At 49.5% G+C, this 23,416-nt stretch overlaps 3 protein-coding genes across 4 annotated transcripts; 1 reads left to right on the forward strand and 2 right to left on the reverse strand.

Annotated features, from left to right (window-relative positions):
• Positions 1-1,919: 1,919 nt before the first annotated feature.
• Spsb2 (splA/ryanodine receptor domain and SOCS box containing 2) lies at positions 1,920-4,750 on the forward strand. Its single transcript, XM_026403294.2, has 3 exons — positions 1,920-2,008; positions 2,299-3,046; positions 4,071-4,750. The coding sequence occupies exons 1-3, from the start codon at positions 1,973-1,975 to the stop codon at positions 4,196-4,198; spliced, it is 912 nt and encodes a 303-aa protein (XP_026259079.1). The 5' UTR covers positions 1,920-1,972; the 3' UTR covers positions 4,199-4,750.
• Positions 4,538-7,829, reverse strand: Tpi1 (triosephosphate isomerase 1). Its single transcript, XM_026403295.2, has 7 exons — positions 7,571-7,829; positions 6,283-6,406; positions 6,088-6,172; positions 5,882-6,014; positions 5,527-5,612; positions 5,227-5,314; positions 4,538-5,101 (listed from the first exon to the last, which is right to left on the reverse strand). Exons 1-7 carry the CDS (start codon positions 7,794-7,796, stop codon positions 4,983-4,985), a joined length of 861 nt encoding a protein of 286 aa, XP_026259080.2. The 5' UTR covers positions 7,797-7,829; the 3' UTR covers positions 4,538-4,982.
• A 788-nt stretch (positions 7,830-8,617) lies between these two features.
• Positions 8,618-23,034, reverse strand: Usp5 (ubiquitin specific peptidase 5). Of its 2 annotated transcripts, none has more exons than XM_026403256.2 (20): positions 22,409-23,034; positions 19,218-19,343; positions 18,764-18,830; positions 18,445-18,578; positions 18,148-18,293; positions 17,696-17,880; positions 17,164-17,258; positions 16,112-16,305; positions 15,334-15,405; positions 14,706-14,793; positions 14,457-14,582; positions 13,561-13,714; positions 13,297-13,471; positions 12,622-12,710; positions 11,551-11,673; positions 10,848-10,991; positions 10,621-10,766; positions 10,252-10,405; positions 9,875-9,959; positions 8,618-9,255 (listed from the first exon to the last, which is right to left on the reverse strand). In XM_026403256.2, exons 1-20 carry the CDS (start codon positions 22,517-22,519, stop codon positions 9,162-9,164), a joined length of 2,508 nt encoding a protein of 835 aa, XP_026259041.1. In that variant the 5' UTR covers positions 22,520-23,034; the 3' UTR covers positions 8,618-9,161. The 2 variants fall into 2 exon arrangements, with proteins under 2 accessions (XP_026259041.1, XP_026259040.1); XM_026403255.2 differs by having other exon boundaries at positions 11,482-11,673; positions 22,409-23,032.
• Positions 23,035-23,416: the final 382 nt, after the last annotated feature.

Here is a 23,416-nt window from a genome sequence, read left to right on the forward strand (position 1 = left end):
AACTACAACTAAGCATATATATATGAGGGTGGGGGTGGCTGGGGATGTAGCTCAGCGGTAGAGTGATCCTGGATTCAATCCCAGTTACCAGAAATTAAGCATAGTAGATCCTTTTCTCCCTATGTTCTTCTCCTGCTTATCTCCTAAGGTGGCTTTCCATTACTGGCCTGTCCTATAGGGTAACATTTACTTTCCTAACTGCTTGACCACCCCTACTTGGGGTCCTTTTTTACTCCTACTTTCTTTATATCTCCATCAATTCACTGATAAACTGTTTTACAAATAGTTTGTATCCTTTTGGAAGATTCATTGCTTAATCTCTAGTGCTTAATACAAATAATTAAGTTTGAAACAGAAACCATTCTAAGTGCTTTACATTTATATCAACTCATTGCCTCCTCACTATATCTATGCAATAAATACTCTTATTATTGCTGACATAGAGAAAGAAACAGGCACAGGGAGGTGAAGTAATTTCCTCAAGGTTGCATGCATATTGGCCTTCAGGTACTCATGCCCAGTTTGTCTCCAAAGTTGACTTCATTTTTGGTGGAAAGGATTGAACCCAGGTGTGTTCTACCACTGAGCTACAAGCCCAGCCCTCATTTTTTATTTTAAGACAGGGTCTTACTAAATTGCCCAGACTGGCCTTGAACTTAGGATCCTCCTGCCTCAGCCTCCGGAACTGCTGTGGTGCCTGTGCCACCACACTAGACAACAGTTGGCATATTTCATGCTCTATTATATTGCCTGTGTATAGAGTGGGCACTCAGTAAGTGTTAAGTAACCAATAATTATGCTCAGTGAGTACATACCACACCCCAGGCTCTGTGCTAAATGCTTTACTTAGATTATAACTTAAGACCAGTGTCTTAAGCCCGGTAAAATGAGCTGGGTTGTGGCTCAGGAGTGCTGAGTGCTCGCCTAAGCACGTGTGAGGCACTGGTTTTGATCCTAAGCACCACATAAAGATAACTAAACAAACAAACAAAAGTATTGTGTCCATCTACAACTAAAACAAACAAGCAAACCTATAAGGTGTCAGCGCGCCAGTAATTCCAGCTACTCAGGAAATGGAGGAGAATCCCTTCAGCCTGGGCAATATAACAAGACCACATATTGAAAAAAAAAAAAAAAAAAAAAGGGGGCTGGGGATGTGGCTCAAGCGGTAGCGCGCTCGCCTGGCATGCGTGCGGCCCAGGTTCGATCCTCAGCACCACATACCAACAAAAGATGTTGTGTCTGCCGACAACCCTGGAAGGGATTGGCGTCCCGGATGAAACCCATTTTGACATCTACAACCTTCAGTCCGTACAGAGTTCAGAACCTCAGATAAAAGCACAAGTTTGACTCACAACTTGGGGCAGAAAGAGAGCAGCCCTGGAAGACTGACCCAGAATCGCAGGGAAATGGAAACAATGCAGGCATGATGGAAGACCTTCCTTGGCCCCATGCCCTGTATCATAAACTCTGGGCTCAGGAGTTGGTTGGTGGCTCAGGCGGCTCAAAGGTCTTCATTGGGGAGAACACCTCCACAGAGATCCCAAGGTGATGATGACATCAAAGGATTAATTCTGAGCTGGGACACCTGAGAGCAGATTCTGTGGCGGCGATGGAAGGGTTAACGGCTCTGCACGTCCTACCCACGGAGACGAGGCCTTGGGGCGGGTTGTGGCTCGGGCAGGTGACTAGAAGTTGGTTAACCGCCCCGAGAGTGCTCTACGGGAACCGGGAACAGGGCGCGCCCTTTACCACAGCAACCCAATTGCTGTTAACCTCCCAGTGAGGTACTCTGGGGGCGTGGCCTGGGTGGGCGTGACGTGGTTGGCGACGAGAGGGTTAACCGCCCCAGAGGCCCCCCCTGGGGGCGGGGCGCGAGGCCTGCGTGTCCTGCAGTGGTAGGGTCCAAAGGCGGAAGCGGCCTGCTGTCCGCTTCCAGGCAACGGGGCTTCTTTTGGCTGGTTTCATCCCGATGCCCCGCGACTTCCCGGTTGGGAAGGCGAGCGAGGTTCGGGGTCGGGGTCGGAGGCAGGGGTAGGGGCGGTAGTGGGGACGGGGTCGGGGACTCTGTGTAGGCAAGAAGGACAGCCTACTGTGAGGTCCGGAGAGGGCGAACTCGAGTGTCTTGGGCGACCCAGCACAGAGCGAAGGCAGGGTGATGGGCCCTGGAGCTTTGGGGGTGCCGGCAGAGAGAAGCCGGCCAGTCGGCATGCGTGGTGAAAGGATGGTTGTCCGGGTGAGGACCACCCATCCAGAATACCGCGCTTCATATCCCTTTCTCTCCCAACTCCCCTCCAGGTCATTCCCAATCTGGAACTCAACTTTGAGAAGAGAGACGCCCCAGCAAGACTGTTTCGGGGCGTCCTCCAGCTGCTCACCTCCATGGGCCAGACGGCCCTGGCAGGGGGCAGCAACAGCACCCCCACCTCGCAGGCTCTGTATCCTGACCTTTCTTGTCCCGAGGGCTTGGAAGAGCTCCTGTCTGCTTCCCCTCCTGACCTGGGGGCCCAACGGCGCCATGGCTGGAACCCCAAGGACTGCTCAGAGAACATCGAGGTCAAAGAAGGGGGGTTATGCTTTGAGCGGCGACCTGTGGCCCAGAGCACTGATGGGGTCCGGGGAAAGAGGGGCTACTCCAGAGGCCTGCACGCCTGGGAGATCTGCTGGCCCCCGGAACAGAGGGGCACACACGCGGTAGTGGGCGTGGCCACGGCCCTCGCCCCACTGCAGGCAGACCACTATGCGGCGCTGCTGGGCAGCAACAGCGAGTCGTGGGGCTGGGACATTGGGCGGGGAAAGCTGTACCATCAGAGTAAGGGGCCTGAGGCCCCCCAGTATCCAGCGAGACCTCAGGGTGAGCAGCTGGAGGTGCCAGAGAGGCTGCTGGTGGTTCTGGACATGGAGGAGGGAACTCTGGGCTACGCTATTGGGGGCACATATCTGGGGCCAGCCTTCCGCGGACTGAAGGGCAGGACCCTCTATCCAGCTGTAAGCGCTGTTTGGGGCCAGTGCCAGGTCCACATCCGCTACCTGGGCGAAAGGAGAGGTGAGGCCGGGGGTGTGGGGAAGAAAGGTATTGTCACTAGTGGCAGGGATTTGTCCAATGCTGGACAAGAGCAGAGGCTTTCATTCGACCTGTCTCCTATCCTTATTCAGTTCCAGGAATGGCTGAGGTTCTTCAAGCTGTTATCTAATTTACTTGGAGGCAAAACTGAGGCTTGGGAACAACTTGCTCATATTCTCTTGGTGAACCCTCAGAATGGAGGGAGGCTCTTGGGAGATATCAACCCTTGAGCAAGATGGGCAAAGGGTTAAATGGGTCCTGGGCTGGGTTTACAGGTCCAGAAAAGGACTGGCAGTGCCCGGTACCAAGAGTGTGTATCAGATTTCCTGGGCTCTGACCTGTATGTGCCACATACCTACTTCCTTTTCCTGTCAAATCCCAGGATGGGGCCTTTGGGGCCCTGGTCATGGCTTTGGGTGGGGCTGCAAGGGAGGAGCCTCCTTGGGAACCGAATGGGACCAGTACTGGGAGTTAGCTCTGAAGTTGCAGTCTTCAGCAGAGGGCTGGTGCCTGTCCTCTTGTTACCCATACTGAGCCACACAGTGGAGCAGGCCCATCCTTCCTTTCATTTCCTCACCCCAGCTCCAAGGCCCCACTTCTTTTCCTTTTAATATTTATTTTTTAGTTTTCAGTGGACACAACATCTTTATTTCTATGTGGTGCTGAGATCGAACCCAGCGCCCCACGCATGCCAGGCGAGTGCGTTACTGCTTGAGCCACATCCCCATCCCCTCCAAGGTCCCTCTTGAATCAAAGCCTGGGCCACCTCCACCACTAATGGGCCCATATTGGCCTATTGCTTAGAGGTCTTTAGCTAGAGCTTCAGTCCAGCTCTCTCAAGATAATCTCAGCTGTGAAATCAATTGTGATGCCTTATATCTCCCTCAGCCAAGGTGGAGTCAGGTGTACAGCAAGAAAGGAGGGAGGCTGGGTAAGATCCTGTAGTTTGAAGATGTCTGGCTGGTGGCTGAACCCCTATTTACCTTTTCCTTCTTCTCTCTCCCAGCGGAACCACACTCCCTTCTGCATCTGAGCCGCTTGTGTGTACGCCACGCCCTGGGGGATACCCGGCTGGGCCAGGTGTCTGCTCTGCCCTTGCCCCCATCCATGAAGCGCTACCTGCTCTACCAGTGAACCTGGGATACCAGAGTGTGCTGGAGCCACTGCGGGCCTAGACCAGCAGTGAGGTTGGGTCCCTCCCCCAATTCAAGCTCTGGGGAGCTCCACAAGTCTCAGTGCTACCCAAAACAGTGTGGCAGAGAATTTTCAAGGCTGTGGCAGCCTGGTACATAAGACATTTTTTTAAAGTAAAAATACTAAGAGATGTGTTGTTATAGAAACCTGTTAATGGGGTTTTTTGTTTGCCTTTTTAAACAAGGGTAGTCTGTGACTACCTCAAAAAGCCCATTTTGGGGTCTGGAGAGGGCCTTAAAAAGGAAAAATATTTACAGTGAAGGAGAACAAACCACCGACTTAGTGCCAGATGTTTTATTTTCCTTACATGTGCGAAAGCTCACATACACAACACACAGGAATTGGCACCATGGGAGAAGGAGCATCCCTGGCCTCTGAGGGGAGGATATTGGCCTTGATGTGAGAAGGGAAAGGAACATGGTTTCTCTCTCTTGCTCTCACCAGGGCCTGAGGGGACCCATGAGCGAGCTCCATTCCTTCTACCTCTCAGTTGAGGAGAAGCCACCTTGGTGACATGTTTAGTTCTAACCATTATAGTAAGTGGTGGATTAACCTGGTTCAAACCATCACAGGGGAAAGGTGTAAATGGTAAAGGAAGGTACAGTGGATTAGGCCTTGAGAGGAGGCAGATGACAACATCAGAAGCATGTGAAGGGTGAGGGCAGTTACTTGGCTTCTGGACTACCTAATCCCTGGCTTATCGGGAAGAACAGATTGATGGCGCTTATTGTTTGGCATTGATGATGTCCACAAATTCGGGCTTGAGGGAAGCACCACCCACGAGGAAGCCGTCCACATCAGGCTGGCTGGCTAGCTCTTTGCAGGTTGCCCCAGTCACAGAACCTGGGGAGGAGGTAGAAAGAGGGTTTTGTCAGGGATGAGATGAATATACTCCATCCCTACCTCCATGTCTATAGTGGGCTCAGCCTACTTGATAGGCTTCACAAGCTAGAGCCAAACCCACTTACCTCCATAAATGATGCGAGTGCTTTGAGCCACTGCATCAGAAACATTGGACTTGAGCCATCCCCGAAGTTTCTCATGTACTTCCTGGGCCTAAAACAAGAAGGCAGTCTAAGAAAGACCCTTTCTGCCCTTTAAAGAGGAAATCACTGGCACCAATGGAGAGAGAGTGTGTCAAGGCAAGAGCCCTGGAATCTGAGTCAGAATACTAAGGCTCCAAAACCAGCCAAGCCCTGGAATGGATGCCCTTGGACAAATCACTGTGTTTTGGGGTTTGGGAAGGCAGGACTCCTGGGCTCAGATACCTGTTGGGGTGTTGCAGTCTTGCCAGTACCAATGGCCCACACAGGCTCATAGGCCAGGACGACCTTGTTCCAGTCCTTCACATTATCTGCAGGACACAGATCACAGAGGGAAGGGTGAACAAGGAGCTATATAGCCAATTTCCACAGAGTGTGAAGAATGATGATGGCCTACTGCCCCCTGGTGGCATCTATACATTCTGCAAGAGCAGAAGTGATTAGCTTGAAAGGAACTCCACCTTTCTTTGCAACATGGGGATCAAGGCAGTCTGCAGGGCTTCTGACACCCCCCCCCCCCCCGCCCTCCGCCCCATTTGTGGCCCTGGCTAGGTTCAAAGGTCCCTTTCTCCAGAGATACCTGCGATGACCTTGGTCTGTTCGAAAACAACCTTCTCTGTGATGCCAGCTTCCCTCTCATCTAGCTTCTCCCCAATGCAGGCGATCACTCCGAGTCCCTCTGCTAGGGCATGGGCCACTTTCTGCCCAATCAGCTGTTGAGGAACAGACTTGGTGAGACACCTTTCTTGGAATAAGCATCTCTTATCTCTTCTCATGGTTACTAACCTCATCTGACTCCCCAAAGACGTGCCTCCTCTCCGAGTGCCCCAGGACTACCCACGTGGCTCCACAGTCTTTGATCATGCCAGGGCTAAGGGAAGAGAGAAAGCTCAAGTTTAGCAGGAAGCACACCCTGTACCTTTCCCCTCCATGAAAAAAGTGAAAGGTTCCCCACCACTTCTCTCTCCATCTCCATCTCACCTGATCTCCCCAGTGAAGGCCCCATTAGTCACTTTGTAGCAGTTCTGCGCAGCCACAGCAATCTTGGGATCTAGTTTCTGCCGGGCGAAGTCGATGTAGGCAGTGGGGGGCGCACAAACCACCTCTGAGGATGAGATGTTGGCATACCCAGATGAGACCAAAGGAAGCCTTCATTCTCCAGACTTCCCATCCAGTGTCTGGCAGCCCTCTAGCCTTCAACTTTCTTGGTTTTGCTTTCCTCCTCCTTTAACCCCAGCAAGATGACCTTTGTCCACTTCCCAGCCTAGGCTTGCACCCAACTCCTGGAGACTTCCAAGTATCCCTTCCAGGCTACAGCCCTCACCCTGCCCTCTGCTCTTTTAACAGCTGTGGCTCCAATTTCCTCGGGTTATTCTGGGCATGAGTACCTCCCAGACTCAGCATTCTCTGGTGGCCAATCTACCTCCTTTCTAAAATAGCTTATCCTCACTAGAAAAAAAAAAAGAGAGGGGGCCAACTCTTGGGCTTGTTTTGGCGTCTTTAGGGAAATAATCGAGAAGGTGATGTCCCTTTGATCAGATCTGTGGTCTGATGATTTAGGTGGGTGGAAGGGAAGTATGGAGGATAGCACTCTGCCTGTGGTGGCAGGGAGCTGAGCGGCTCATAGCGGCCTTGCGCTTTCTCGTTTCCAGGTTGGGGAAAGCTGTAGGATCGCTCATTTACAAATGGCTCAGGTTGTTAGGCATCTACCCAGTCCCTTCCATGGAAGGCAGTAGTCACCCAGGCTGCCAAGAAGCGACCAGTGCCTACCGCTCAGGAGCCCAGCCCCGCAGGGCGCTGGGGAGGAGTCATGGGCTACGTGCAGAGGCGCACGGAGCCGGTTGCCGAAGGGGCAGGTAGTTGGAGGCCGCGGGTAACTGGGAGACCGCGCCAGCTCGGCCTCCACCGCCACACTCTGGCGGTGCTGTATCCCGCTTCTCCGGATCTCCCACAGAGGCTCAGGCTCGGCTCCTACCCTGGCTCAAGGCTGGTGCAAACCCAATCCACGCCCAGGGGCCATCTTCCTCCCGGGGACCCAATAATTCATTTCCTGCCCCACCAGGCTAGAGCACCATTAAATGCCCTTCTTTCCACGTCCACACATCTCCGGTACTGCGGCTGCAGGGCCACTTCTCAGACACGCAACGACCCTTGTACTTCAGCCCTGCATCCAGGTCCACGCGGTTACCAGGACTCGGGGAGCTCGGGAGAGGGCGCTGCCACGCCCGACACTCTCCACCAGTCCCAACGGTCCCCAAGGAGGGCTCACCGGTGTCGGCGGGCACCTTGGCCGCATTCAGGGTACAGATGAGTTCCCCCAGACACTTCTTCCGCCCGTTCATCTTCCAGTTGCCCCCCACGAAGAATTTCCTGGAGGGCGCCATGGTGCTGGTGCCGGCACACTGAAGGTCAGTATCAGCGCGCAGCCGCGGCCACTGCCCGCTTATATATACCGCTGTGAAGCAGAACTCCGCCTCCTCCCCGCCCTCAGCCATGATTAGCCCGGCCCCCTGCCTCAGCGGCCTCCCCACCAGCCCAGTCCCCCGACCGCCCAGTGTTGCAAAGTTCTGACGTTCCCCCCTTTCTTGTAGCAACGTTCTAGGGGTGTCCGAGGGATCAGTCGTTCTTGTCTCAATTGTCTGATTTGTAGAAGTGAAAACTGTGAGAACCTGCGCTCAGGAAAACTCTCTTCATAACTTCAGCCCCCCAGAGAGGGTTCAGAGTGGGGTTAGCTGAGCAACCTGGCCTTAGACCAGATCGCTCACTAGGACTGAGCGCTGAGGGAATGTCTCTCAGAGCCCCCTTCCCCCATCGGAGTTAACTACATCTCTGATGGCTAAGCAGACACCCTTGGTCTAACCCACAATTACTGGGCAAATACTAGGTTCAGTAGGAGGATCAGCTCATATCATCAGCTGTGCAGACAAGAGGTACTTCAGAAATCTGAAGCCAGTTAATACCCCCACCTCACCCCTGGGCGTCCCACTCTTTGCTTCAGTTGGCCAAAGCCTGAATAGAACTGTAGAGGTCCACCTCAGACTTCTGGGGAAATACTTAGGCCTCTTCCTATGTGACTGCCATAAGGAAGGGCTCTTTACCCCTTTTTTTCCTTTGTGTTCTGCATTTTTTTTTGGTCACTTTATTATAGTTCCCCACCTCACACTCAATTTTCCAAGAATTTTAAAGCTAGTGACAAGTAGAAAAATGTCTAGGAGCTGGGGAGGAGCAAGAGTTTCTGAATCTGGTCCCCTGGACAATCATCTTCCCCAGCAAGATAAGTCTCCCCCAAGGTAACAAACAGGACAGTTTAGCCATTGTATTTTTATTCACATCGTGTATTTTGGCATTTTTCAGAGGACAGGGAAGAGACAGGGTGGGGGAAAGACTGAGGCAGGAGGGCAAGGGGGGGTCCCCATTTCCCTCATATCCCTCCTTGCCCAACCACACAGGAGAAAACACATAGGAGGGGAAGCACAGGTGCTCCCCTCCCCTGGAAGAGGATGCACAAAGCTACACCCACTCGCAGACACAAATAAGACCCCTCCCCCTACACCAGGGGCTGGGCAGGGTTACACAGAAGTAGAGCACTGTGAATTGAAGGGGCAGGGGAAACCAACAGAGTCTCCTTACAGACAGGTGGTCAGCCCCCTCCTGTCCCCTTCTCACTCTATCCCCAAAGTCTATCGAATGCCCCTCTGCTTTGCTTGGCCATTCTCCTATGGCCTCCAGCTTCTTCCCTGCTGCTGGGGACAAAAAGAAAAAGGGTATAGAGCAGGGGGCTGAAGTTCATCCCTCAGCCCCTGTCCCTCATACCAGGTGGTTTGTCCCCTGCCCTCAGTGGTAAGGGGTGAGAGCAGGTTTTAGCTGGTCACTCTCTGGTAGAAGTAGATATAGCCCAGGTCCTTGGGTGGCTTCTCAGAGGCACACACTTTCTGGTCATTGTAGATCACCCATCTGATGGGGTAGGAGAAGGGACAGAATAGGATGAACAAACTGGGCACTCCAAGTTGCAAAAACTTCATCTCTCAGCCATGGCATCTGGAGGTAATCCTGGAGCAAGGCTCCCAACATTCTCTGCCTGGATCTCCATATCTATTGTCCAGCTGCTACTAATCTGAAGGGAGTTTCCCAATCTCATAACAAGGGTCATTTCCTCTATTTGGTATATTCAGCTCCTCTAGTCTCCTTTTAACCCTCACCCCAATTCCTATGAGGCAGGGGGTCAGAAAACTTTCTCTAAGCCAGGCAGTCAATATTTTTGGTTCTGCAGGTCACCTAATCTCTGATACAACCACTCAATTTTCCTGCTGCCATATGAAAATGGCCACAGGCAGTAATACATAAAAAAGCACATAGCTATGTCTAGTTAAACTTCATTTATACAAGCAGGTAGCCTGATTTAGCCCATGGGCTGCAGTTTGCTTGTCTCTGACAAAAGACATTCTCTCCATCTCAGGTGTATTCATGCCCCCTCAGGGAATCCTTTACCTCTCCCATATACATGCTAGGGATTTCCAGGTTATCCTTCCTCATTCCCATCACCACTTCTCCATTCACACTGCCAGCCCCTCACCTGCCTTCCTTCTTGATGTGGCAGACGTAGTGACCACACATGGTAGAGGTGCCCATGTGACTAATGAAGGCAAAAAGCTGATACTCTAAGGAAGAAGATAGAAGGCAGAAGAGAAATAGGAGCGTGACCCTTGACAGTCCAAAGATATATATATAACAGATCAAATTCAGGACAGGAGTTTTAGGGGATATGGGGTGTATCCTGGGCCAAAGTCTATCTCAGCCTCCTGGAATCCCACCCTCACAAGTTTCTTTAGTGGAAAGAAGCTTCTGACCCCTTGGATCTAAGGAAAGCAGAGCTGCCTTAGAATGAGGAACCTGGTATAGCAGAGTGGCTAGTTTCCACCAAGGTTTGTCCTGTTTCCTGGGAATACTCACTTCCAGGACCATCCCGGACTTTGGGTCCCACTGGCACAGACTCAGAGATGGAGTCAGCAGCTGAGCGGCCTTCCGAGATGTCCATGGCAGCTTCTGCATCCAGGTCATCAATGTGACTGAAGATCCAGTCCACAGCCCGTTCTAAACTGTTGTTCTTGGAGAGGAGGGAAGTGTTATTTTTCCTAAAAAGTTCTGGGGCAAGGATACCAACAGTGAGGGGAAGCCTTAGTTCCTACTTTGCAGCCACACAAGAGGGCACCCAGCCTTGGCTGCATTACACTTGTCCTTGGTCCTATTCGACAAGTATGAACTTCAATCCCACCACTTTGTCCACAGAGACTCCAAGTTTTTAGCTAGAACAGTCCATACCGTGGCCCGCAGAGCTTTCAGGGCCTGGTCCCTTGAGAAGCCCATAGAGACAATGGTGGTCACACAGTCCTCTGGTGGGGGATCAGCTGCTGCACTTGTGGAGCCAGGCCCACTGGAGCCAGGCAAGATGAGAGGGTTTGCAAAATCTGTGAATGTGAAGGGGTTGAAGTTTTTGGGGGAGGATGGAGGTCCTACCCTGCCACCCAACCATGTACCCACTGGTCTACCTGGATCATCCATGTGTGACATGACCCAGTTCATGGCGGCCTCAGCCCCACTATTGCCCGTGTAGTAGACAGCTTTGCGGCAGGCATCCATAGGAAAGCCCATTTCCACCAACTGTATGATGACCGATTCGTCCAACATGGGTGCTGCAGTGGGGAATGGTGGGCTCAGTAACCTGACTTCTTAGGCCACTATTTCTATTTGCCCCTCTTCCCTCCCACACATCAGGCCCCTAGTGTTCTCCCAATCAACCATTCCATGTATTTTTCTTCCATGGACTGGTACCTGATCCCAAAACTAAAATGACTATGCAATATAATGTGGGCCTGGTATCTCAAAGACTATTGATTTCCTGCCCATTCTCACAGAATGGGTACCATTTCTGGAGCATGATTTCCCCACCCTACTAAAACCAAGGAGGTAACAAGAGTAGAAAAACAATCAGTGCTATTGCCATCCACAATGAATGAGGATGTGGCTGGGAGTACTCCAGTTTCCATGTCCATCCAAAGAGGGCAGAAAAAATATGAAAGGGAGGACAGGAGAAACACAAAGGACAGGGCCAGAGGAGGCAAGCAGAGAAGCCCCCCAACAATCAGCAAGGTAGAGAGACAGGCAGGAAGAAGAGTCACTAACATGTTGGAGAGGAGAAGTGAGGGGAGCAGAAGGAGTCTTCGTCTTCGTTGCCATAGAAACCAAGGCTACCTTTGGGCTCATCCGGAGTGACCAGGGGTGGGGCAATGTCAGGCAGCTCCTCCTCTCCTGGCTGCAGCCCTGTACCCCTCAATTGGGAGATGTCTAGCTCCTCTGGCATCTCAATGGACACATCTACAATTAGAAGGGCAAGAAAAGGACCACCTCAGTAGCTCCTTGAGGCTCACTTGTAAAGGCACTTTGGTACTCGCAAACCTCTGCCCATATCCTGGAATTACTCTGAAATAAGGGACTGCTAAAAGCAGTACCAACTTTGGAATTGCAATGTAACATAAATACTAGTGAGTCCAGGAGTCGGGAGAGCTGGATTCTAGTACTAGATCTACCACTCTGGCTAAAGACAAGGCAGGGGCTCTGGCTTGTGAGACAAAATGACTGTACTGCTGTGGGTCTTAACTTCTTTATCTAGAAACTGAAGGTAAAACAGCAGTCTTCAAGTTATGGCAAGGGACCTGTAAGAGTCATGAGAATTAACTGTTTCAAGATTATCAAAATGAAAACATCTTATCAATTATAAGACCAAAACCAAAAAGAATTTTTAGTTGTAAATCATAACTATGAAGTCAAAGTTGTGTGTGTGTGTGTGTGTGTGCATGCACAAGCACAGTACTAAGGATTACTCATAGGTACTCTCCTACTGAGCTATATACCCAACCCTTTTTATTTTTTAATTTTGAGACAGAATCTAAGTTGCCAAGGTTAGCCTCAAACTTGTTATTCTCCCACTTCAGCTTCCCCCAGTCAAGTTGCTGGGATTATAGGAGTGTACTACCATATTACCATATTCAGCTAACTACTTTTTTTTTTTTTTTTTTTTTGGTGCAGTGCTAGGAATGGAACCCAGGACCTTAAGCATGCTAGGCAAGTCCTCTACCACTGAGCTACACCCCCAGCCCCAAATTAGTCTTTTAATAGTTTTAGTCAATACTTTTCAAACTAAATACATTTTGAAATATCTAAGATAATTTTTTCCCCATTGAGAAATACTAGTTTATATGTACTAAGGTCTTCTTTCTTTCTCTAGCATTTTCTCCTTCACCACCCTCATACCAGCCACCATACCCAGTTTCTTGGGCACCCAGTCTAAGCCGAAGGTGAACTTCTTGATCTGGATGACCAGGTAGTCAGGGAATGAGGCAAACCGTGTGGTCCTAGGGAAGAGAGAATATGATGGAACCCAGAGACCCCAAGGCTCTCCTCTCTTGAAACTCCTACCCTGGGGCTTGGCCTCTCCTGAATAAGAGTCCCAAAAAATGTTCCACACTCCTCCTCCTCCCCTAGGAAGGCATCTAGTTCCAGCAGCAAAGGAACTGTAGAAGCCAGAAGGAGGGCTGTTTTGTTGGCAAGTGCAGCAAAGGCCTGGGGGCTGAATCCCTGAGACTAAAGCATTCCTTTAATCTTAGGCCTGTGTCAGAGACCATTTACTGGAAGTCCAAATTCTGCCCAGAGCTGATACTAAGTGCCTGTGCTCTGCCATATAGAGGAAGGAAATACAGAGAGGCCACACTGGAAAAAGACTCTACTACAAAGGAAGAGGGACTAGTGGTATAGGATGAGGTAACAGAGTTCATCACCCATGTCTATCCTTGTCAGGATCTACTGGTTCCCTTGACTAATTCCTCAGATTCAACCCTGAGATCCAACAGTAAGGATTAAAAAATAGCCAAGAGGCAGATATGTTTTTAGGAATTACTCTGCCACAGGCCTGCAGCCTAAGCCCAGGCCAAAAGGACTTACTTGACAGCTACTGACTTGGCCTGCAAGGCCGTGCTCCAGAAGTCATCCACCTGCTCAGGAGCCCCATAGGCCTCCAGGCAGGAGCTGAAGGGCACCTGAGCACGAACCAGTTCTGGCAATGGCACCTTCTCCTCTTCAGCTTGCCGCTTCTTCTCCTCATACTCTAGAAGCTCCTCTGGTGAATAGAATCAGATAGTAGGTTCTTAGAGGATGCTGCCTCTTTGCCTTCATCTATACCAAGGCCTAGCAGAACAAGCAACCCACCTTTGTTAAGGGCTGCATCCATGGGCACGGGCAGCTGCATGATGTAGTCAACTCGCTGGGTGTACTTAACCTTCTCTGTGGCCAGGCACTTGATCTTTTCCTCCACCAAGAAGCGGAACACTTCATTAGGATTTTCAGAGCTCCGGCAATTCCTCTATGGGAAAAAGGCAGGGTAGGGAGGTGTGGGAAGCCAAGGAACAGAACAACCTTGGTTCACTGGGAGAGGGAAATGGATAGAAGAAGACTATTTGCGGGCATGGGGATGCAAGAGGAGAGTAAAAGCCTCCCTTAATTAAACATCTTCTTGACCCAATTCTGACCCCATCATAGCATTGTGGGACTGTATTGGAAGGTGCTTATATTTTTCTTTTTGTGGTACTAGGGACTGAACCTAGGGGCACTCTACTGCTAAATTATGTCCCTACCCTTGTTTATTTTTGAGACAGAGTCTCACTAAGTTGCTGATGCTGGCTTTGAGATCTTCCTGCCTCAGCCTTGCTGCATTGCTGTGATTACAGGTGTGAGTCACAACTCCCAGCTAGGTGCTTATTCTGTCATTTTCTTTTCTTCTTTTTTGCAATGCTGCGGATTGAACCCAGCTAGGCAAGGGCTCTACCACTGAGCAATACCTGTAGCCTGCTTGGGCCATTTTCTTTGGGTCTATCCTCATTTAGACTACAAGCCCATCAAGGGTAAGGATTATCACTTGTCTTGACTATTCTCCTCAGGAACAAACACTACTCATAGGGCAGGCTCAGTGCAAGATTGTCAGGTTACAGGGATAAGACTGGGTTGATGTGGACAAAGGAAAGGATGGGCAAGAGGGAGTGAGAGTGAACTGAAGGCAGAGTGAAGGAATGTGAAGTGTGGACCCTTTGCCATCTTTCAGCCCTTACCTCCACCATGTTGATAAGGTGAAGGAAAAATTCCTGGGCATCCTGCTGACGATTGGTGGAGAACTCGGGGTGGCCCTTGCCAATGAGGGCCTTGAACATCCGAGGAGCAATGCCATCTTGAACTTCCTAGGAAGAGCCAGGACAGGGACTGAGCTGGGGCTGAGGCCTTCAAGTGGCCTTCTTTAGACATCTCCTACACCTATATCCCCCAAATTCCAGATTCTGAAAGTGACAAAATCCCAAACTTACCTTTTGTTCTGGCACCTGCTCCCCATCACCGGACTCTGGTGCTGGCTTGGAATACTCTCCCGAAAGAAGGCCATGGCCCAACTTGGCCCTGTGTTAATAGCCAAGGAAACCATTTAGCTTCAGTCAACTGGAGGTTCTCACAGCTATCTTTATCTTTTCCTCCCTAATTCAACCCTGCTCATGGACTTCCTTAGACAACTCTCAAGAATGTGGGGGGGGGGGGAAATGCATAGGAACCCAGCTCAAGGCAGACAACATGTTCAAAAGCAGTCACCCAAAATCTTATACTATCTAGAGGCTCAACTGCTGCCCACCCTAGATGGTCACAGAAGAGAAAGAAGGCATATTGGCCAGGCATGGTGGTACATGCCTGTAATCCCAACAACTTGGGAGGCTGAGGCAGGATGATTTCAAGTTCAAAACCAACCTCAGTGACTTAGTAAGGCCCTAAGCAAATCAGCAAGACCCTGCCTCAAATAAATAATAAAAAAGGCTGGGGGTGTGGCTTAGTGGTAAGGTACCCCTGAGTTTAAAGCCCAGTACCAAAAAATAAAAAAAAGCAAGCAAGCAAGCAAGCACATAGGCTGTGATTCTCAAATGCCTTTATACACAGGACCTGACTACATACACCTGGGTGCTGAAGTCCTGGGTAGGGTCTGTCGGGGCATTCTGGAAGATCTTCTCCAGCTTATCCACGTACCTAAGGGTCAAAGGAAGATAACTGGAGGGACATCTAACCCAAGCATTGAAGAAAAGGGAAGGGAACAATTTATCTACTAATTCTATGAACAGGCTCAACCCAAAGTGGGGAATTACTGTGGTTAATTCCCCAGCAACTTGTCCATTCTCCCTTTCTCAACTAAATCAGCATGAGTGTCCTCCAAGGTACTCTTCCCTGGCTCCTCCCTGAGATAAAGCCAGGGAAGGGAGAAGGCAGCCTGGAATTAGGATAGAGTTTATATTCTATTGGACAGAACTTGTCAACACATTCTAAGCTCTCACATTCTGTTTCCCAATTAGATAGTAAACTTGTTTATGCTAAGAATCTGCCTTTCTTCTACATTAATGTCTTAAGCTCTCCTCTCTCCCCCCAAAGTACTACATGTCCATGTTAGGTGTTCATCTGATGTCACTGCCTAAAATAAAGATCACCTGCTAACCCTTGAGGCCATCAGAAGGCCACGAGATTTGGTGTTCTACACTATCAGAAATGGATGTGTGTGTTGAGGTAGTTCTAAAACTTGCTCTCCTCACAGCACACCACCAATAGAAACTATTTAAGACTGAGATCAAATACACAGGTACTGAGGGCAGCTGAAGAAGAGTATGCCCAGAGGTTAGTAACCAGGAGAAGAGTAGGGGATGTTAAGCAAAAGGGTCAGTAGTGGGGAGAGGGAACCACTCACTTCCTCTGGAAGTCAGGGATGCTGAAGAGCACCTGGACCACTGAGTTGAGGTAGCAACTGTTACCCAGATTCCGGATGCCTGTGTAGCCGGGCCCAAAGAGGGGCTTAAGTGGCACACCTGACTCCTGGATCAGCTCCCATTCACCAATCCGCTGGTTCATATCTATCTCCAACTCAGTCATCGTCTTGTCCGTCTATATGGGAAGTGACACTTTAGACCAGATGAGAACTCAGCCCTGTATTTTTTTACACTGATCTCTCAGAGTTTAGGATGACACTCAGCTATAGCGCAGAATTATTGGAATTATGGACTTCATCAGGGAGGCATGTTGAGTTATCAACCAATCCAAGTTTTGGAAGGCCACAGGTAACAATCCCAGAGGCTGTCATCAGACCTCTGCTTGAATGAGAGAATGAAATGAGTAAGACTCCTTCTATCTAAAATGGTTTTTCCATTCTAAAGTTACTCCTACTTGCCCTTCAGATTGTCATTTGAGGAGCACATCTTTAGGGAGGGAAATATCCCTGATTCCCTAGACTATGCCAAGTTCCCTTGCTCTAAAGTATTGCAGTATACTACCCTCACTTCTCTTTCACAGCACCTATCAGTTTAATTATTCACTTATTTGTGTATGTAACTAATGCCTACCTTTCCTTCTGGAATATAAATCTATGAAAACTTGGACCACACTTGTATTATCATAGTGACTAGCACATAGTAGCTACTCAGTAGCATTCACAGAATAACTAGATTGTAATGCATTCCATTGTTGTCATGTATTTTAATTAAGAAAAAAAAAACTAAATAATTCTAGAAGGTTCTTCAAGGGGCTAGGGATATAGCTCAGTGGTAAAGCACTTGCCTAGCATGTGCGAGGACCTGGATTCAATCCTCAGGACCAAAAAACAATATGTATGTATGTATATATATATAAAGTTCTTCCAGGGAAGCCCACATATAAGGGGACTGGGTTAATTGTGGAAGCTCTGTCCAAAACACCCCTCAGCCTCAGGCAGAAATTAAAAGAATTGGAAGCTAATGAGGATCTCACCTTCTGCATCTTCAGCATGTCAATGCCAAAGTGGGACAGGTGCTCAGCCAGGCTGGGGTCCAGGACCATATCATCCTCATCATATGAATACACATCTAGAACAGGAGACAGACATGGAGTCAGGGGATGTGGATGAGGGTAGCATGGCCACCCACCCCATCTCCTTTCCAGAGAGGCCTTGGTCAGATAGAAGGACAGTCTGTAAGGGTCACTTTCTTGGCTCCCAAGAATATTAGTGAGGTCACAAGTCCTTTTGGGATAAGCTGTCATGATGATGGAGTGAAACAGGGTGAGGATTGAAATTAAGTGTGATTCTGACTCTATTCCTGTAGCATAAGGTACTAGGATAAGTTTGGAAGAATAATCAATAAATAAAGATAGTTAACTTTAGGAAGCAGACTAGGATTTGTGAGGGGGTGTTGAAAATTTACTGTATTTTAATTTTTATAAAGAGAATGCATTTGTGCATTATTAATACCATACAAAATGAGTAACAATTGAAAAATTAAGTGGAGAAGGGGGAGAATAATACCAGCTCCATCAGGTGTGATGGTCCCCAGCTTGACAGCTAATGGGTAGCCTGTCTCCCTATAGTGCTCCACAGCATGGTTGTTGCCCCCACTGCCATCAAAGTAACGTCGGCCACAGAGGATGGAGCCGTCTGTCAGGTTGAGCCACAGGTTCTCTCTCATATCACACTTGGAGCACTTCCAGCCACTACCCAGGAAGAAGAAAGTTAGCTAAAATATGGGTCAGGGATATATGGGACTGGTAGGGAGAGAAGACTCTACAGGCTCCCTGTCAGTCCAAGAACCCACTCTTCTCCTCTCCTTTGGATGTCCCCAGCTTTTTTTTTCCCCACCATCCCCCAAGTCTCCCTCCCTGTCCCACTCCCTAGCCTCTCTCCCACCAGATCCCCCAAAGGGTAGACTCTTTGCCCTTGCTCTGGGGGTTGTGCCCAGAGGTAGAGGGGCCAGGCCTCACCAGGGAGGGATCCGAGCAGGGTTGTCCAACTGCTTGAGGTTGAAGGCATGCTTAGATACCTGCCGAACTTCCCCATCCCAGGCCTGTACCTCCTGCTTTCGGGAGGCTGAGTCAGCTGAGAGTAGGGCCTCTACTGCACTGGTCACCTGGGTGAAGCAGAGGGTCAGACAATACCGAACCCCTGCCTGACATGCTGCTTTCCCACTTGGTCTTCAGCTTTGTCAGTGTTGCCCAAGCCACCACTACTCCAGCCCTTCTTGCCCTAGCATCTTTGGTGGGAAGGGAAGACATTCATACCCGATCTCTGACAATGTCAGGTAGCCCCCCCAACCCATCCCGGGCAATCTCCAGGTAATCTGGCAAAATGACAATCTTCACATCCTCGTCATATTCAAACTTCTCCTCGGTGAGGTCAAATCCGCCTTCAACACCTGGTGGGACAGGGAAAAAGAGGGAGAGTAGGGCAACCACTACAGGTCAATGCCCCTCCTTCAATATAGCACTTTACTTTATCCCTTCCAGAGCTCTAGAGCCACTGTTCAGACCCACGGCTTTCCTAGTACCACTGAGAGCGTGAAAGACCAACTTGGGAGACTAGGACTGCAGTGGAGCTCACCAATAGCCAGCCGGGTAGGCTTCTTACGCGGTGGGTCACCAGTGCCTGCAGTAGTGTCCTCTTCTTTCTACAATGAAGGGCAAGGGCAGGATCAGCAATGAGCACCAGGGACAAAACAAATGGGGAAGATGGAGAGAATTTAGTGGTTAATCTCTCTCTGAATGGACTAAAGCTAAAAAACATTTGTGCTTTTTTTGTGTGTGTGTAATTATAAATGAACAGAATGCCTTTATTTTGTTTATTTTTATGTGGTGCTGAAGATCAAACCCAGTGCTTCATGCATGCTAGACAAGGTCTCTGCCACTGAGCTACAGTCCTAACCCATTTGTGCCAAGATTTAATGACATAAACAAAAGTAGGTGAAAGAGAGAAACTGAGGCCAACAGGGGGTCAGAATCAAACAGATTCAAAATGAGTACCCTATGGAAAGTGTCTTATCCTAGCCTGGGCTTACCGGGCGCCGGGTCCGACGGAGGTGTAGGTAGACGCGCTGGCCAGTCTTATTAAAATGTCTCTCCACATACTGTTTCCCAAAGCCCAGGAATGTGTTCATACAGATGTAGAGGCCACCCTCAGACTCCTGCAGGGCACGAGGCAAGGAAGGAAACACAAGGAGGATGAAGCCTGGCCAGGTGGGGAAACCAAGGACATGGAGTCAGAAAATGCTAGTTTCCAGAAAGGTTTCTGTTTTCTTAATACTGTGGGGCCCTTGGCAACTTATTTAGCCTTTTAGGACTTTACGGGAGATGGCTGAGATTCTCCTCCATTTCCTTCTGTGACTGTGGTAACAACCAACAAGGACACCAAGAAGCTGAGTAACATTTCTCAGTTACCATTGACCTTTCCCCCCCTTTTTTTTTTCTTTTTGGGTATTGGGGATTGAACTCAGGGGCACTCAACCACTGAGCCATATCCCATCCCCAGCCCTATTTTGTATTTTATTTAGAGACAGGTTTTCACTGAGTTGCTTAGTGCCTCACTTTTTTTGAGGCTGGCTTTGAATTCATGATCCTCTGGCCTCAGCCTCCCAAGCCACTGGGATTACAAGTGTGTGCCACTTTGCCCAGCTTCCCTCCTTTTTTTTTTTTAAGTACCTTTATTTCATTTATTTATTTATTTATTTATTTTTTACATTGTGCTGAAGATCAAACCCAGTGCCTTCCATGTGCTAGGCAAGCACTCCACCACTGAGCTACAACCCTAGCCCCTCATCTGACCTCTTGCTCCTCCTTTGGGCTTTGGAGCCCAATAATCACACAGGATACCCTTCATCTCTTTCCTAGGGCCAAGAGTTCTAGAAAATAAATGGGGATCAAACAATGTAGGCTTCCAGGGCCAGGGATTATACTCAGAGGGAAAAGGGGTCCTTTTCTTGGGAAAGGAAAAATGTCAGATGCTGGGACACCACAACAAACTTTATCTGATCTCCATAACTTAGAAAACCTTTCAGACTGGAAAAACAGAAATTCCAGCACAGAACAATACACCTGACCCTGAGTTTTCTAAGAGCCTAGACCTTTCCTTTCCCATACTGGCCAGGAAAACTGAACACTGGTCCATACTGTTGAGTCCTTCCCTTTCTTCTCCTGCTGAAGCCTGACTCCAGGGAACCATGCCTTGTTTGAGATTCACAGCTAAACCTGAACCTGTCTAGTAAGGCCAGGAAGTCCAGCATTCTACAGCCACCAGCCCCCAACTCCTGCCCTCTGACCAATAAGATCCCCACTGAAATTCAACTTCCAACAACAAAGCCATCCCCTTCGAGAACAATTTAGCAATACTTGCTGAAACAGCTAGAACACATACAACCCAAGAAGAACAAGAGAAGATAAGTGTCTACCCCTCAAAGCTGAGCAAGTCTACAAAGGCCTTTGTAAACAAGAGTGCTGGAGAAGGTGGGAGAGGGAACTGGAAAAAATAGTGTCTTGCCTCAGTTACAAGTCTTTGAGCAACAGGCATCCTCTAGCTGAAATAAAATTTCTCTGCTCTGATATTAAATAAAGGGCACTGTCTAAGTTTGTTCTTGGGCCCATCAATTTGTTCTGTACCACTTCCTACGATGCTATTACTGCAATGTTCATAAAACAAATGGAGCATCTCTAACAGAAAGGTCAGCTAAGCCTTCTTTTTATTATGATTTGAAGATAACCAAATATGCTAGAAGTTGGTTAGTAAACTAGGCCACACTGAAGATTTTCTGACTTGGAATGAAAAAGGAAAAATGTCAGAAAATTAGAAAAAAAAACCTTTTTTTGTATTAAGCAAAGAAGTTACTAAGGAGAGAGAGAAAAAAGAGAGAATTAAGTATAAAGAGGGACCCACTGACTTCTACCATCTGCTGGTAATTAAGAAAAACCTTTCCCTCCTGGGAGGACAGTGGGAGCTCCTAAATGATTAAACTCTTCAGTTGGAAATAAAAGATGATGGTTTACCATGAATTGGGAACCCTGGAGCTCTGCTCCAAGCATCTTTTTTTTTTTTTACCTCTGCCAAACCCAGATTTCAGAGAAGCAGCACAATATCTGGCCCGGATCAAAATCCAGCAACCAAGCAAACCACAAATCACAGTGATGGTCGTGAACTGGGCCTCACATCATGCTGCTATACTCAGCACTGGTGATGAATTAATGAAGCCTTTCCACTCTGACTTGCAGTTTTCAAGCCATGAGCTGGTCTGGCTGAACACACTGGGCAGGGCCCAGCAATGGCTTAAGGGGAGGGGTGGTGAGGGGGGCGGATCCCAACCAAGCTGCTGCCCTCTCTGTTCAGGCCTGGAGGCTAGTCTCAGGTTGACGGTGACAGAGGAAGGCAGAATAGCAGGAAGGGAGGTAACGGGTGGGATCTTGTAAAACGTGAAGCACAGTGTGGGTGGCGGCTTTGTCTAAGTAGACAAGAGTGGGAGCAGGATGGGAAGGGGGCCCTAACATCCTCCAAGAAAGAAAGCATCCCTGTAGGAATACTTTAAAAGGGATTCTCTCAACTCCCTGTGATGGGCGGGGAGGGGGGAGGAGAGGGGACTGCAGCCTATTTCACTTCAAAGGAAAAAGAACTAAAGCTTTCCTTTTTCCTCTCTTCCCTACCACTAATGACCCACCTCCCCGCCCCCTATCCATATTAGCCATGGGTGGAGGCTAACTCCATCTTCCTCAGAATCGGTTTTCTTCACAGTCCACTTCCAGACTATAAGCCGCTTCCAACTGCAGTCCCCACCTTCTCAACCCCAACCCCGGCCCAGAACATTGGGGAGTCTCCCCCATCCCTCCGACATGAAACTACAAAACCCGGAGAGCCGTGCGCGACAGGCAGGGCCAACTCCCATGCTTTCGCAAGGGGCCGATGGAGGATGTAGTCCGACCATTGGGTTGCAACCCTGGCTTAGAACGACAACGAGGGCAGTGAGCAACTACAATGCCCACAGTGCTCCACGAGACCCGAAGCGGGCGAGTCGAGCACGGCGGCTTCCGGGGGCGGTAGTCACAGGACAGACCCATCTAATGAAAAGCAATGGCAAAGAGGAGCGTGGGAGACTACAAATCCCAGGGTGCATCGCAGGGAGGCGGTAGCGCAAGCCTTGCAGGCCCCGGCAGAATGACCAGGGCGATGGAAGGAAGTCGTGTTCTCTGCGGGTATGGGAAATGGGCTTACCGGCGTGTCGAAGGAGAAGGCGCACTCGTCTTTGTGGACCCGGTCTCCAGCCTTGGGGACCCGGATAGTCGGTAACACTGACAGCAGCGCCTCCTCACTCAGCTCCGCCATGACACCGGCAGCAGCTCCTCCACACACGGCGGCTCCCACCGTTCCCAGTCCCCCACCCCTGCTCTCCCGTCCAATGAGCACTACTCGTTAGGTGCATGCGCCGAAGGCAAGACGCGCGAGAATGGCAGTTGGAGGCAGCCAGCCTGCTAGCGCTCCGCCCTCTGCCCTACTCTTGGCTAACGCCAATGAAAAGCGCTCCTAATGCAATTGATAGTCAAAAGGACCAATCCCACTCTTCCAGGGTAGGAGCGCATGTAGAGCAGCCAGGTGGTCTCCGGAGTTGCGACTGCTCGGACACGGGAACCCTTGCAGTTCCTTCGCGTGAAGAGCCGAAACCGACGGTTGTTTAAACCTCTCCACTTCTGAAACTTTCCTGGGGTTTCGTCCAATCGGAAAGTAGAAGGGTGGTTGTTTTCTCGGTATTTGAACATGAACATAAGGTCTCCAATGAGGCGGAGTTTGAGAGGGTTAACGTGAGTGATAACTCCGTCAACCAATAAGGATTACCGTCTCGTCTCAGGAAAACCACCATAACTATCTGAATTTGTGAATAATAACGTAATCATTCATGGTTCTATTTTATTTAATAAAGTAATTTGTGTTTAAAACTAGAGGTCTCCGTGAAGACTGGCATTAATCAAAATTTCACCACGTACAGCTCACAGATAATAAAAAAAAGTCCCCACCTACCAAGGAGGCGTCACCCTTGGGCAAACCAAGCCCTTTCCTCCGCAGTCCTCATGATAGACATCCTCATAGACCAATGGCTTCCTTCCTTGGGGGCGGGTCTCACATAGCAAGCCTATGGGAGCATACGTCGAACCAGCCAATAGAGTAAGGGTGAGGGGCGTGGCGGGAAGTTTGAAACTCCTAGCTTCGGGAGTTGAGTCTGGCGCT

The sequence above is a fragment of the Urocitellus parryii genome, chromosome 5 (assembly GCF_045843805.1).
Source record: "Urocitellus parryii isolate mUroPar1 chromosome 5, mUroPar1.hap1, whole genome shotgun sequence".
In the NCBI taxonomy this organism is placed as follows: Eukaryota; Metazoa; Chordata; class Mammalia; order Rodentia; family Sciuridae; genus Urocitellus; species Urocitellus parryii.

What these genes read in the sequence shown, in the direction of transcription:
- Spsb2 (XM_026403294.2), top strand. Translation starts at nt 1,973, where the DNA reads ATGCCCCGCGACTTCCCGGTTGGGAAGGCGAGCGAG. An exon ending in CGGTTGGGAAGGCGAGCGAG is followed by an intron (nt 2,009 to 2,298) that starts GTTCGGGGTCGG and finishes ACTCCCCTCCAG; the next exon opens with GTCATTCCCAATCTGGAACT. An exon ending in CTACCTGGGCGAAAGGAGAG is followed by an intron (nt 3,047 to 4,070) that starts GTGAGGCCGGGG and finishes TCTCTCTCCCAG; the next exon opens with CGGAACCACACTCCCTTCTG.
- Tpi1 (XM_026403295.2), bottom strand. Translation starts at nt 7,796, where the DNA reads ATGGCTGAGGGCGGGGAGGAGGCGGAGTTCTGCTTCACAGCGGTATAT. An exon ending in ACAGACCAAGGTCATCGCAG is followed by an intron (nt 5,613 to 5,881) that starts GTATCTCTGGAG and finishes TGTGTCCTGCAG; the next exon opens with ATAATGTGAAGGACTGGAAC. An exon ending in CACTCGCATCATTTATGGAG is followed by an intron (nt 5,102 to 5,226) that starts GTAAGTGGGTTT and finishes CCTCCTCCCCAG; the next exon opens with GTTCTGTGACTGGGGCAACC.
- Usp5 (XM_026403255.2), bottom strand. Translation starts at nt 22,519, where the DNA reads ATGGCGGAGCTGAGTGAGGAGGCGCTGCTGTCAGTGTTACCGACTATC. An exon ending in GCCTACCCGGCTGGCTATTG is followed by an intron (nt 18,579 to 18,763) that starts GTGAGCTCCACT and finishes CTGTCCCACCAG; the next exon opens with GTGTTGAAGGCGGATTTGAC. An exon ending in TCACTTCTCCTCTCCAACAT is followed by an intron (nt 10,992 to 11,481) that starts GTTAGTGACTCT and finishes TCCCCACTGCAG; the next exon opens with CACCCATGTTGGACGAATCG.